Genomic DNA, 16023 nt, shown 5'->3' with positions numbered 1-16023 from the left:
TTTTCCAAAGCAATGTGTGCTTTTTAAAACAGTTGTCTGAAGAAAATGGTGTAATTGTGGTTATTAAGCCCTTGTGGAGCAATACGAATCTAAACCAACCGTTCCCTGTATTTTGAAGAAGTCATACATCATTTAGCTTCTTGAAAGTCATTTGCAATCACTTTAACCTGCAAATAGCTTTCTAACTACTTTTCATTTCCCGTTATACTCAGCTATAGCTGTGGTTATCTTTCGCATCGGGAGAAAAACAAGATGATGGTTGTTTCATTTCTAAAAAAAACGGTTTGGGGTAAATCCCTGAGATATAGCTATCTATTTTTGAGAAGGGGATCCCCCTTCTCCGTCAAATATTTAACAACTGTAGAGAAAACCCCAAACTACAAAAATACTTATTTTAAATGTTTCATGCCCAAGTTGTTTTAGACCTGGTCCAAATCCGTCCAGCAGTTTGGGCTGTGCACTTTGGTAAACATTTATTTTGTTTGTCTATGGGAAAATGAATGGGAAGTAGGCCGCAATTTTGGAGAAAAAAATGTTTTGTCTTCTTAATAACTTTCTTATTTTTTAATGTATCTTTATAAAACTGGCAGTCTGGTGGGTGTGGGGGAGGGACTGGGTGTGAGTCCGTAATCACTTTCAAAATGTCGGTCAAATCCGTTACATGAATCAAAAGTTATTAACAATAGAAGTTTAGGGGCTTCCTATGGGAGTCTGTTGTAGTGTATCTCTGAGAGTGGGTGAAATCACTGACCATGGAATGTGATGATGTCAGTGAGGGTGGAGTGCTATGGTGTTATGTTCTGAGCATAGTGTTCCAGCAAGGACAGTTAGAAAATGTAAGCTAGCATGGAGGGACGTGCCAATGTCTTCCTGGCATATACTTACCAATAAACCTACAAATAACTTACCTCTTTGGTCAGGGTGTTACTTAAGGTACCAAGTAATTTCAGAGTCCAACTCACCTTAACTATATGGCGCCCTATAATTGTGTTTTTTCTGCACATTGTGGCTGTTTATTCGTTGAACTAATTGCTTCATTCAGAACATGTTTTCATCTACGGATAATATAAGAAATAATCTGAAGGAGATTATGGTAAAATATAAATAATAGGTAACTCAGACACACCTACCTGCCCAATGCTCATCGCACACTGTAAACAATGTGGTTCTGTTGGCTAATTCCGGGAACATGCTGCTGCACTCCATAACTATGGCTTGAGGAATCATTATGACGCAGGACACAATCCAAATGATCACAATGCTGTTCCTTGCTCGTTTGGCTGTGCTTTTGAACATCAATGGATGACAAATTGCATACCATCGATCCAATGCAATGCAACTAAGAGTCAGAACTGACACCGATACAGACACAGTCTATAAAAAGAAAAGGAAATGCATTAGTGTCTGCGTTATGCACTCCTATAGTTGTAGGCTATAGTACACATTCATAAAGGAGAAGGCACCACATGGAGGGAAAAGCTCAATGTTAGTCGCAACACTGGATTAAAGATATGTTTAGAAGTATGCAGATCTCAATAGCTATGTGGTTTTTACGTCAACAAATGTGCAATAATTGCTTATACGTTTCGAAAAGAACACCTTTAAAAAGCTGGAGATTGTTATCAATCCAATACACTTACAAGACAGCAATCAAAATCATCATTAAGATGTACTGTTCAATCTAGATAGTGAAGCATTTGCACAGCTTTCTACTATGACTTGTGTTTAGAAATGGGTCTTTATTCTGTCACATCTGACACTGAAGTGAAAATAGTAAACCTTAAAGCACACCAGGATAACACATAGCAATTGAAATGCGCAATACCCGATCTTCCAAATCTGCTTTTACTTATGACAGTTCCTATGATGCTCCCACTCATTTTATTTTTTTCAAAAGTTTTTTCAAAAAGAGCTGCAACTTTATTTGATGAGACCATTGTTTTCCTTCAGCTCGGTTATAAAAAATATGCATCTTTTATACTAATCACATTGAATGTAACCTGAAAGCATTATTCAGTTAACTGCCCTTACTATGTGCATCATATACTTGTTTCCATTCTAATTTCCCACCCTTTTCCCGATAAATGCGGAAAATCTGCAGGAAATACCACATGTCTTAACACATCCATGCTTGGACCCAAAGCATGCACTTTTTCTGTCAGACTCTGTTGTCTCACCTCCCAAGGAGGATTTTCCATGTGGAGTTCCTATGCACTCGGAACTCAGGATGCAGAGTCTGCCTCACAAAGCAAAAATGCACAGAGAATCTAACCAACAAATTGGTGCTAGTACATTTCTGCTTCTGTTCAAAACAAAATGAGTGGTGGCATGTGTCTGGCAGAAATACAAGCTGGCAAACAATGGTTGCGGCTCTGAATAGTAGAAATAGTAGGAGAATTTGGCAAATATTGAGTATGGCAAAATGGAATTAAAGAGAGCAGGTCACAAATCCTACTAATGAATCCCAATGGAGAGAATACATAGATAGATGTACCAATTGTGATAGTGCCCCACCTTACACTAGCAGGGACTTTAAAATGCAAGAGCTTTTCGTTTAGTAAAAATCCATAAATTAAAATCATTCAGGCCCCTGGGCCAAACGGGTTAGCCAATGTTTCATTAAAAAGTGATCCGGAAACCTGGTCCAGTATACCTGAAGTCTTGTTTATTAAAGTATTGGACACAGGGCGCATTCCTATGACTTGGCGTTAGGCGATACTGGTACCCATATTTTAAAAAGTTTCACGTATGGAGTCGTCTAACTGTAGACTCTTGTCAATGTTTGACAGTGCGGGAAAAATATTTGTATCTTTTCTACTGGATGACCTTACAAAATGGGCAGGCAGCGCTGGAATTTTAGACATACACCAGAAGGGATTTAGAGGCAGCTTCTTAACATCCCATAACTTGAGATTATTCGATCTATTGACTGCTAGGATAAAGGTGTGTGATGCTCCGGCCTTAAGTGTACGTTTTAATAATTTTAAAGCTGCTTCCAACTCTGTTAATAAAGAAAAAAACATAGTTGAAGCTGGCTGATTATAGCTGCCCTGTGCTTTTATTGCATTTCTTGAGACTCTATTATAAAGACACTAGTGAACAGGCACGTTTGGACAGCAGGGGGTCCATATGGAGCCGCATAAACACTAACAATGCAGTTAAGTAGGGGTGTGTTTTGGACCTCCTGAAATTCAACCTGCACTTTGTGGATCTCCCTACGTGCCTAATACAGGTCCCAAGATGTCCACCAAAGGTTGGGCCGACACACATTACCATCCTGCTTTATGCAGATGATTTAGCTATCTTCATTCATACTTATTCTGGACTCAATAGGATCAATTATGAACTGTAGCGTTATGCTGCTGAAAACAGCTCAATTATAAATAGTGAAAAAAAAAGGATTATGCACTTTGGTAATAAAAGGATTATTAAAATCGGGGTTACGTCACCTGATAGACCTATTGACTAAACAGATAGCTACAAGTACTTTTTCATTGACATTGATTCTACATGCATATGTCACGATTTTATTACACGGCACATGCTAGCTAGGGAACTCCTTCCCCTGCAATGGATGTGCCACACTATAAAACGCTGTTTATTTTTAATATACTACGGATTCATTGTTTAGTAGGCCTCCAACCCGTCTCACACCCAACCTCCACAAACACGCCATGTCACAATGGACTAGGAACCCAGCGGTGTGTATCAATAAGATATGTATTAATTTATTATTTAATGAAAAAGGAAAATCAAAACATTTCACAGCCACCAATGTTGTGGAAAAACTAATGCAATGATCTGTACAGAACAAGTTATTTAATGACAAAACAGAAAAAAAGAACAATTTTTACCAATTGATAGCACCAACGGTTTAGCACTCACCCCTGCAACACTCACCCCCAAACATCAGCTAAACTTGATTCCTTTGAATGGTTGGCAGTGGCAAGGAGTAGTAATAGAGAGAGAAATTCGGATTTGGGGTAAAGCCCACCACCACAAGATGGGAAGCTAGCAAAGAAAGTCAAAACCCATTTATAGAGCAAAATGGCAAAATGGGATTTTGATTATTACTCACAACTGCTAGGGGACAGAATGTAAGGAAATGTGTATTGCTTACACTTACACAGGGGATTTGGGAAAGTTTATAGAATACTAATCACCACACCAGGGCAAAACTAGAAATGAAGGGGGAAAATCGGCTTTGGGAAAAAGCAAGGGAAAAAGGGAAAATAAAGTGGCAAATGGAAACTTGTTTACACTGGGTTTACAATGACAGGCAGCACATGGAGGGGGTTTAGCTTAAAATAGGAAAATTGGTTTTCGATGACAAGGACAGAGGCACATAACAGGTACACTTCTAGGCAAAAGGGATTACTCACAATGGAACAATGGTTTGGGGTTTAATAGGACAGATGCAAATGGGCACTCATTTGGTAATGCACATAATACATGGACAAATTTGGTTTTCCGTTACAAGGAGATGAATTCCTTTGAGGCAACACCTTAAAGACTATAATAATTAAATACAACACCTGGGACAAGATGGTTGATTTCAAACTTTAACAATCTTGAACCGTGAATTTCAATGGGGGAATTCTTTGATTTACTTGAGAAAAATACTAAGAATTTACACAGACAACTGAGAGGTTTTCCAAAGAATATCTGCTAACATACACAGGCTAATAATAGATTCTTCTATGGGAAGGTGACTAAATTACACTGGCAATTTTGGGGTTTTCAATGGGGGTTTCAATGGGGTTTTCAATGTGGGTTTCAATTGGAGAAATAGTGGATGCAATGCTTCAAAAATGAAGGGCTTGTGCAATTTAGGACTGGGGTCATATGCTACTTACAAAGCAAGCCTTAGTTTGGATTCAGGAAAGCCAGCTGGATCTCAGGACACTCTGGACAGCTAGGGCAAGGGGTCTGGTCACTGCACTCTCAAGGATGGTAAGGTTCAACCGCCTTCTCTCCGTCCTCCTTCTCCTGACTCCCCGGATTTTGGTGTGGGTCTCTAAAACCTAGTACAGTCCCCATTTATATAACATGAATGACATCACTAACTTTACAGTCTGGGGGGAGTACCCTGTAATTATTCCTGTCGCTCAGATAGGACAGTTTACCATTCCTCTCTCCACCCCCTGGCATGATTGGTGCAAAAGTTCAAGGGAAGGGAGCACCATCTGTCTGCATTTATTACAAATCTTTGTTCTCATTACCATTTTTTAGCAAAAACGAGTTATGTCTCATAACTTCATAATTATGCTAGCCCCTGCCATATGAACTAGATATGCTGATTTAGTTGGTCATAGGGAATTAGGTCAGCTGATTGCCAACTCTGTATGAGATAGCATTGCCTTTTGGCACATTTTTGCCATGTTCATAAAATGTACAATAGCTAGGACTCTGCAAATGACCAAGCATGTTCCTAATTTCATTTTCCATCTTTTCACCAACTTTCACATTTCTCCAATTTTTAGATCAGCGAGAAAACTAATCTAACTGGCCCTGTCAGTCCCCAAAGTTCTAGGAAAATGCAATTAATACCTTTCAAACCACCTGGAAATTACATGAAAACATTTCATAAAACAAAAGTAATTCTCATACCTCCTGGTCAAGCGTTAGCCACTCTTTGCTTCCTTTGAAATCTCTGGGCTCCTGCCTTCATGTCTGGTAGAGCAGGGAATTATGACGCCCTCAGCAGCATCACATTTTATTGCAGGATGGTTCACTGGTAGGTGCGACTTCCAGCTAGAAGCAGGGCTTTTAATTGTGAAATTTCCTGCCTCAGCCCGAACTGGTTTTTCCTGTAGTAAGTGTCTCTTCAAAGGTAACTTGAGTCTTGTGGGTTGGAACATAATGTACATTTGCTTGGGCCATCCCCAGTGCTATCTTCCCACTGTTGCTTTTTAGAGCCGTTTTTTTCTCACAGGTGTGCAGGATTTTTGCTTCTAATGTTTAAAACCCTGTCTTGCAGGTCACAGGATACTTGGATTTCTGCTTTTTGAGCAAGTTTGCATTTGCTGTTGGTACATTGATAATGAAGGATAGCCCCCCTTACACATCGTTCTTTAATCTGACCTGAACAAAAGAAAAGCAAAGCTGTTTTTCGTTTGCAGTATTTCAAGGGTTGCTGTTCAAGTGAAAGGGAAAGCAAAAGCCGTTTCTGATTGTAGTGCTGACATTCTTGCCCCTCATGTGAATTAAAAGTAAATCAAGGCAGTTTTTGGATGCAGTGTATAACTTCTTGTATTTCAGCTGAAATAAAAGCAAAGCAGGGCCGTTTTGCTTATAGTGTTCCAATGCTTGCCACTCATGTGACAGGGAAAGCAAAGCAGGGCCGTTTTTGGTGGCAGTTTAAATGCAGCTTTTCAGGTGAAATGGATTTCTGTTTGTGGCCTTTAAATACACCCCACACACATATGATGAATGCCTGATTACCAAGAAAAGAAATGCAGCATTTGTAACGCAGATTATATCTAAATTTAGCCTCCAAACCCTGGGCTTTAGCCTAGATGGTACATTTTCTCTATATAGACAGCGGGCCTCTTTATGACTTTGGGGGTAGCCATGCCGCTATTGGCAGCATGGCTGCCACTGAAAATGGGTCCGGGTTCCCAGAATGGGGAATTACCTGGCCATTCCGAGTTTTGAGGGCCTGGTAATTCTTCCCTCCAGGAACCCGGGCCCGGACCTTCTCCATTCCCATCTGAGCGCCCATAGGGCTCAATGGGAATAGGAGAGGGTGCAAACAACGGGCTGATTACGAGCGGCCGTTGTTTACTCCCTCTTCCCCTCGCGGGACCCGGTAAGCGCGCCTTGTTTGACCAGGCGTTACTTACCGGGTCCTGCGAGGTGAGCTTGTAATGAGGCGGAACGGGTTTAACGGGTCTGCCTCCTTTAGTGGAGCCTGTTAACCTGTTCTGCCTCACTCGTAATGAGGCCCAATGTTACTGTTCAGCATATGCTTATGGTCTAGTAGCACTAACCCTTCATGATTTAGTTGGTGTTCCAATGGCTATCCTAAGATTGCAACTTGGCCTCATGTCTTTGCAAAGTAATGTTGTGATAAAACAAGGAATGCTATTCATCAAGTCCATGACTAACCCAAACTGTTCATTGTTATCATTACCTGGGGACGTCATGAAGTCAAATTCTAATGAAAGATAGCTTAGGAATGGGACAGATTTAGTAATTAAGATTTGTTGGCGTTTAAATTGAAATAAGGGCTTTTATTCATTGATAAAATCATTTGTGAGGAAGACTGACAGATTGGATTGGCTCCAAAATGTTGATCACTTGCCTCTGCTGAAGAGATATGCATGTATAGTGGATAGGTTGTATGGCTTTAAGGTCATGCAAAGTTATTTGCTTCTCTCTCCCTCACCATGTATACGTAAATGTTTCCTGTTAGCTCACTTAAATTGACTTCCAGTCCTGTCTGTGTTGGGGCCCGTATTAAAACTATCTAATGACAAGAGGTACTGTTGCATGTGTAAAATAAAAACCATGATTGAAACAGAGAAACATGTTCTAACTGAATGTAAGGAGCTTGGCCCAATTGATGTTTGAAATTTAGGGGGATACTTTATGAATTATAAACCATAAAATGCGAGGCCTTCTGGAAATATTGCCTAAATACAAACAATGAGGCATTACAGATGGCACTTTTTAGGGTTTAGACTGAGTTTATTAAATGTCTTGCGTGTGATTAAAAAGCATCTTCCTACCCCTACTTTAACATCATTTTAACATCATCTTAATATTGCAATGAAGTGAACAAAATGAAGTTGGTATGCATACCTAGAATGTAGCGTTCCTGTCCTTTCTGAATTTTGAATGAAAAGTTTTGTCAGTAGTGATTATGAAATATGTTTATGAAATCTAATCATTTCATATTGATTTTATGGTACATCTAACGAATTCGTCCAATACCATTCGATCGATTTGAAGCGATTAAATTGGGTAATCACTACCAAACATGGGGAGTGGGAGTTGTGGGGCTGTCCCCCACTCCCCATGTTTGGTAGTGATTGCTTTTGTGGGTAGCAAGGGTGTCCCCTGCTTCCAGAGGTTCAGAGGCAAGGGACGGGGAAAAAACAAGTGCACACCACTCTACAATTTATGACTGGTAAACTATCCACTCTGCACTAACCCCCCATATATTCCTCAAACACCAGTTCCTTACTGCATACATCCTACCCAAAGCTCTCACCTGCTTATATCCATGTTCCTTACTTGGACCACCTTTAGGAACCCATACAAATGGATTTGATCTGATTGGATTGTTGCCATGTCCAGCTGGTAAGTGATGAATACATACTTCTTACTCAGATATGGCAGATCTGGGTTTTTGAGCCCATTATTTAAATTGTCTTCTGCCTGCAGCGATGACAGATAGGGAACCTTTGCAAAGGCTGAGTTTGATGCTGGGCAGGCTGATGATGACTTTGCTGAAAAGCAGACTCAAAGACTAGTCACTTTGACAGTGTAAAAATGAATGGAAGCCAAGTTTATTTCCTTAAAGCAAAAAGTTTGAAATGTGCTGTGCCTTTTAAGTGAGAGACAGGTGAATCAATGTAGGCAGAATAAAAGACCACTGTTGACCATTTTTAGTTTAGGTGAAAGACGGATCATAAAAATGACTCATATTAGTTATGATTTCCACCTCTTCATTGCTACCATGACAAATAATCATTATTTTGTATTAGCCCTGCCACCTTTCTGCAACAATGCCTGCTTGTTGACTGTGCACTATTTGCCTACTACTATCAGCCCAAGCCCACAATGCACACCATCGCACTATCCTCACTGTAAAATTGAATCTAGGTGACCCTCTGTCTGTGCTTTTGAACTGCTGCATTTTTAGGCACTCACTGTAAAATTGAATCTAGCTGACCCTCTGTCTGTGCTTTTGAACTGCTGCATTTTTAGTCACTTGCTGTCATTGAATTGCTGTAGCTGTACCTGCATCCACATTTTATTGCCTTTTACCCAACTAATGCTGCGCCCTTACACATACTGCATTTAGACAACTGCCGTATTTGAATTTTGAACCCCGCACATAGCCACACGGCTTAGACCCGACCTAGTTAGCAGCACACCAATACTAAATCTGATACAAGCGCCCACACTTACAGCACCCATACCAACAATGCACACACTCATGCACACCCTGCTCCCCACTTCCTACACAAGTATCATACACATCCTGCTCTTAGTACTAGCAACGTACCAATACTACACCATTTACAACACCATGTCACCGCCTCTCAACCACGTTAACAAACCCAGGCCAATCGACTACCGTCCACAACGCCAGACACAAAACACACTACCTTGCAATACCCTCGAGAGGAATGGCAGACTCCGCTCAAGACTTGCAAAACTCTATGAACCACTAGCTAGAACCCTGGCATCCTCTAACAAACGAACAACTAAACACTGGCCCATTCCAACTACCACCCACAGCACCCCCTCCAAGACCCACATTACAGCTAGTCCCACCACACCCGAGCCAAACAAACCTAGCCTCAAGTGCAGCCTAATAAACAATAGATCGCTACAGATAGCAGACATCATCCACTCTGAACAGTTAGACCTCCTAGCAGTCACTGAATCTTGGCTACGCACCGCAGCAGGACCCGCCCTCTCACTGGCCATACCCAACGGATATACCATATTGTGATCAGATAGAACCGATACTCGGGGTGAAGGCATTGCACTCATAACAAGAATCTACATTGCAGACTAGTGCCATCCCGTGTCATCAACTCATGTGAGCTCATGTCAGCTAAAATAAACATAGGCAACATCCAGACCCTCACAATATACCTGGTCTACATCGGGACCTTTGAAGATGACATATCTAATATCATCTCAAACAACCTAAAAAATTCCTCTCAAGTCCTACTACTAGGCGACCTGAACTTAGGCTACAACGACTCCAAAGACATACACACATCCAATGTGGCTAGTATACTAGCGGAATAAGGATTCACCCAAAGAGTGCTCTCCCCCTCACACAACAAAGGTAGAATCCTGGACTGGGTAGCAGACCACAACTGCAACACCACGATAGCCTCCGTATCCCCCCAGATCTGGATGGATCACCACCTCATAACCTTTACCCTAACCACCACCAAACCCACCCTGGCACCCGCACCTCTAGCGCCGTCCATCCCTACCCGGAACAAAAAAAACATTACCTTTGACAAACTGCTACCCCTTATCCTCCCCACACTCAATGCCATCCCGGAAAACCTAGACCCCGAAGCTATGGTTAAGGAATTCAACCACATCATGACCACATCTCTATACTCCATCGCACCACTGAAACTTAGACAAAGCAAACCCAAAGCCCATCTCAATTCAGGGTATACCCCATACCTAAAATCACTGCGCAAACATAAAAGGCATTGCGAGACATCTTGGCGAGCACAACCCTCTGACGAAAAAACAAAGCCAACCTCAGTTCCATCACAGCCCTATATAAAAAGGAAATCATCCTAGCTAAACGCAAAACCTACAATGCCAGAATTGCCCAAGCCAACTCTAGCATGAAAGAACTCTTTGTCATCCTCAAAGAGCTAGAAGCACCCATCCCTGTGCCAGACAACTGCATCAAAGATCAAATCCGGTGCTCCAACATACAGCAAACTCTAGCCAACAAAGCCACTACCCTTCAAACAGAAATTGCCAAGAAAAAAGCCACACTCTCTGGCAACAAGCCCACTAGCATCAACCTAGAGCAACCAAGTAACCCTACCAATCACCCCAGATTTAAGTTCTCCAAAGTCACCATAAAAGAAACAGAAAATACTATACTATCTCTCAACCCCAACAACTGTCAAGGCGACCTATGCCCCGCTCAACTTCTAAAGGATGCAGCCAGAGATCTAGCCCCCTTTATCACAAAACTCATCAACTCATCCTTCTCCACCAATACCATCCCATCCAACCTCAAACAATCACGGGTGCTTCCTCTACTGAAAAAGCAGACCATAGACCCACTAATACCCACCAATTACCGCCCGATTACCACAGTGCTTTTTCTCCTAAAGATCCTAGACAAAATTGCATACTCCCAGATACAAAAATACCAAGAAACCAACTCCCTACTAGGAAACAGGCAACCTGGCTTCCGACCCCAACATGGGACAGAAACAGCCCTCCTAGACCTTAAGTCACAGATTGATGAACTCTGGGATGAAGGGAAATCAGCCCTCCTTCTACTCCTGGACTTATCAACTGCCTTCGACCTGGTCGACCACAGAGTCCTATGCAGCCACCTGGACACGGCAGCTCACTTCTCCAAAGAAGCCATAGCATGGATACAATCTTTCCTAACCAACAGGACTATGAGAGTCTTCTCCCCGACGGCAGCAGCCAACCCCATCCCCATAACTTGCGGAGTGCCCCAGGGATCTTGCGTCTCACCCACCCTCTATAATATCTTTACCAAGCCCCTTTTCGATAATCTGGACCTTCTGGGTGTCACCTACACTAACTATGCAGATGACACACAGATCCTCCTACCGCATACGGGTGATGATGACAAGGATTTGGCCTTGGTGAACAGGATATATCTCATCATCCAGGCATGGATGGCCACCCACGGTCTATGCCTGAATGATGACAAAACAGAGATCATCATCCTGGGCAGTCCCTCGACCCTAAAAAAACTCAGCCCCAAATACTCAGCATTTAACATAGACAATAATATTATTACTGTCGCCAAAGAGGTTAAAACTCTGGGTTTCTACTTGGAATCCACTCTCTCCTGTTCGCATGCGAAATGTCCTTGCATTACAGCGTCCAGTGTCCCACTATAGTATGCCAGAGGCTTGTGAGCTAGTGACGTTTTCTGTGTTAGGACTGCCGTCATGAGTGCCCCCTTGCAGTGCGAGAATAGGTAGAACTTGTGTTCATAATCTGGGGTCGCGAGTACTGGTGCGCTTGAAATGAGCTCTTTGAATGATGTGAATGCATCGCATGTCTCCGAGTCCCACTGTATTTCTGTTTTTTCCTTTTGTGCCTCTTTGAGTGCCTGGAGCAATGGGTGTGTGTATGCAGCGTAGTCTAATATCCAGGCTCGACAATGGCTGCACATCCCTAGGAATTTTTGCATGTCTTTCACTGTCTTTGGTCTTCCTACGGCCGAGATAGCCGCTACTCTGTCTGGGATTATTCTCTTGCCATCTTTTGATATCAATTGCCCCAGGTACAGCATTTCACGTTGACAGTATTGTAACTTTTCTTTGTCCACTTTGTACCCCTTTTGGGATAGCAATGTTAGAAGGGCTATGGAGGCTTTTCGACACTCTTCCTCGTTTTTGCTGCAAATTAACAAATCGTCCACATACTGTATGATTGTGCTGTCGGCAGTCATGTTTCCAAGATCTTCATGCAATATTCTTTTGAATATGCTGGGGCTTTCGCAATATCCCTGGGGCAATCTGCAGTGTTCGTACCTCCTCCCCCCTAGTGTGAATGCTGTCAGGTATCTGCACTCTTCTGCGAGTGGTATTGAGAAAAATGCATTTTTTAAATCCACTACAGTGAAGTGAGATGCGTCTTTTGGTATGCTGCATAGGATGGATGCCGGATTTGGGACCAAAGGGAACTCTTTCTGGATGACGTCATTTAGTGGGCGTAAGTCCTGGATCATCCTACAGGCCCCTCCTTTTCGCTTTTTTGATTGGGTAAATACAGGTGTTGCACGTGGACTTTGAGGGTACTATTATTCCCTGTGCGAGTAGAGCATTTATTGGTTCTTTTATCTCTTCCTCTGCTTCCGGGGACAGGGGGTATTGTTTGACCCGGGGTAGAATTGCTCCAGGCTTGAGATTGACCTTTACTGGTGTGACCCCGTGTAGTAGCCCTACGTCATGGGGACCTGTCGTCCACAATTGCCAGGGCACTGACTGCATGTCATCATTAAAGAATGAAGGTGGGGCGCCCACCACTGCCATCAGCTGTACTGGCACCTGCCTTTGCTGTATCATTATTTCACAAGGGATGGCTATTTCCATGATTATTTCTCCGTTACTCTCTGAATCTGTGAAAAGCTCCTCATCTGACAGATCTTGGAGTGCAATGTCAGTGTTTATACATAATACTGTGCATCACTCGCAGCCGTGCATATCCATTGCAATTACAACTATTCGTTTGGCTGTGATTTGTACAGCATGTATGTCCAATGACATCACTGTTCCTGGCACTATCTCGGGGCTGGCTATTGGGCGAAATACAAATTCTGCTGGTACTCTCTATTCTAGCTTTTTCAACTCCGGGACCACCCTAGCTAATGTTTTTAGCCCATGAATGAACATATCTGGTTGCATGGGTATGCCGCGCACCTCTGGGCATGTTGCTCTTGAATATATCACTAGCATTGCATGCATTGACCACATCCCTGGGGTTGAGCACACAATTCCTCCCCTTTTTGTGAACGAGATAGTCATGTTCAGCTTACTGAGGAGGTCCCTTCCCAGCAGGTTCACGGGTGATTGTTCATAATATAATAGGGGTGCCCTCACTGTTTTTCCCCCCACTGTAATGTCCAAATCTTCTGTGTAAGGAACTTGGACCACCGCCCCAGAGAACCCCTGCGTCTCCAATATACGATTAGATAGCGGAAACCGGCCCACACGTATACACGATTTTTCGGCTCCAGAATCTACCATAAAGATGAATTTTCTGTTTCCTATCTCTGCTCCTATCAATGGTTCCTCGCTGGCATTGAAGGTTGTCGACAGGATTGGACACGCAAGTACTCTCTGTGGGCTATCCTATGCTGGATGCCTGGTTTTTCCCCCTCGGCTGAAAACATTACCTGAAACTACTGCTACTCCTCCATATGGGGCAGGTGCACCGTTAGATGTCGTAGTAAATGGGTTGTTTTGTGTGTATTGTATGTGTTCACTGCTTTGTAGATGTTGTTGAGTGTGGTGTGGTCTTTCCCTGTATTGCTCTTGCCCTCTGTGGTCTTGATGTTCTCTTCATCTGTCCCGGGGCAATCCGTATGGGGTCCCCGGGTGGGGGTGCCTGTAATACTGATCATCTTGGTAACTCGCGTTAGGCCTGTACCTGCATTCGTGTGAGAAGTGTCCCCACCTCCCACAATTCCAACAATTTCCTTGCCCCCCTCTGGTTCCTGGTCCTCCATTTCTGCCATTACCTCCATATCCCTGTCCACCCCCTCTTCGCCCCCTGTACCCACCTCTTCTGTTGCCAGCGTGCCACGCTTGCCACTGCAGTCCTTCGTACTCCTCCTGTCCATTCCACTGCCTTTGCCCGTTGTCTGCCCAGTTTGCAGCCATCCTCCCCTGTATTGCTACTAATCCCCCCTCCTCCTCTTCTGGGTCTCTGTCATGTGTGAGTGCTGCTACAGCTGCTGCAACCTTCACCAGTTTCGTTTGTACTAACTTGGCTTCGTCTACCAACCTCTTTTGCGCCACCTCCTTTTCTCGTTCCTTAATTCTTTTGCAGTGGTGCACTATTATGCTTTGTATCTCTGGCCATCCCTTTGCTTCGATCCCTGCTATTTTGTCAAGCGATTTTTGCACTTCTTTTGGGAGCCCTCTCTTTATTATGAAGTAAAAAAACGATGTTGATTGGTCATGTGGTGTACCCATTTCAGCTCTCCACATCTCCTGTACCCGAAAAATTTAATCCAAAACTTCTTCCCCATCATTCATAGTGCATTGCAATACTGACTGTAAATCTGGCGTGTCTGGGAATGTGTCCCTCAATGCGTCACAAATGCGCGCACGCACTGTATTGAAGGCAGCGCCATCATGTCTGTCACTATCCAGCGTTATTCCCGGGAAACCTGCTTTTGTCCACACCCTGTCTGATTGATCCCCCACTGCTGACACAAGTAAACTCTTTACATCTCCAATGGCCAGGGGCACCCCTGCAGTGTGTTTCTCAAAGGCGTATATCCACTTGCTAGCTCCACCTGATAGCGGGGGCAGAGATTTTAAGTTTGCCTTATCCATCTGTGCCCATGGTATATAATTTGGTTTTTCCGCCCCCCCCCGATGTATTAGTGGGAGTTGTAGTCGTCCCTTACATCCTTTCCCAATACTCAACTTCATTCCCTTTTTCCCCACCATTGCTGTCCTCCCCGTTCTGCTTCTTACCCTCCCTGTCCACTCCTGTTCCTGTGTTCTCCCCAGTGGTGTTTCCCCTAGCTCCACTAAACTTCCACCTGTTGCCATTCCTAACCTCCCAGCTTCCTGCTCGTCTTCGTCTAGGTCACACCACAGCTCTTCTCTCCCATCACCTTCCACTCCTTCTCCCTCTACACTTCCTCCTATATTGTTCGCTCCTAGTTCTATTATCTGCGTGGGCTCCTCTTGTATTCTGAATAGTATCTCCCCTTTCTTCCATCCTTCCTCCTTTGACTTATCTGTGGGGTGGGACCGGGGCAATCGTTCTGACCTTGTTGTACTTGGCTCACCTTGTTCGCATAATCTTTGTAATCTTGACAACTCTTCCCTTGCTATTGAGAGTCTGGCGTCTAAAACTTCAGTCAATTTACATATGTTTACCGAGGGGGTACTCACCTGCCCATTGGATCGGGAACACCCGTATGGCGGTGGTCTTACAGTTGGTCTTGCTGTGGGTGTGGGGGTACTAGTGGGCACGTATGTGGGATCACTGTATCCTTCAGCGGGTGGGGGTTTATTTAGAAGTGGGTACAATCGGGTCACCTCTATTACTCCCTCTTTTCCCTCGTTCTCCTTGCTACCCTCGGCTCGCACTGATGGGGTAGCCGTGAGGGTGGGTTGATCAAGTATGGGGTCTATTTTCTTTGGTGGAGGTATTTCCTCAAATAATCGCTATAGATCTAGTATCTCCCTCCTATTATGACATTGCTTTCCCTTGTATTTTAGGAATATGCAGGTGGCTACCATGTCCAGAACACTTTTTTCAAAGGACCCTCCCTGTGGCCAAACCTGGGGGAGACCCTCCCCTTTCAGTTCCGTTACCCACTGATCATGGTACTTA

The 16023-nt window shown here is 43.5% G+C and overlaps 1 protein-coding gene across 2 annotated transcripts in view; it reads right to left on the bottom strand.

Moving 5' to 3' along the window:
• Positions 1-16023, bottom strand: part of HCRTR2 (hypocretin receptor 2) — a 705534-nt gene that overhangs the window by 369971 nt on the left and 319540 nt on the right. For both annotated transcript variants that reach the window (XM_069606143.1, XM_069606141.1), the window contains exon 3: positions 1131-1374. In XM_069606143.1, the coding sequence (XP_069462244.1) occupies positions 1131-1374 (244 nt within the window). The remainder of the gene's footprint in view (positions 1-1130; positions 1375-16023) is intronic.

This window comes from Ambystoma mexicanum, chromosome 4p (assembly GCF_040938575.1).
Source record: "Ambystoma mexicanum isolate Mex_15411 chromosome 4p, UKY_AmexF1_1, whole genome shotgun sequence".
Taxonomy (NCBI): Eukaryota; Metazoa; Chordata; class Amphibia; order Caudata; family Ambystomatidae; genus Ambystoma; species Ambystoma mexicanum.
This window is presented reverse-complemented; position numbering and strand designations above follow the sequence as displayed.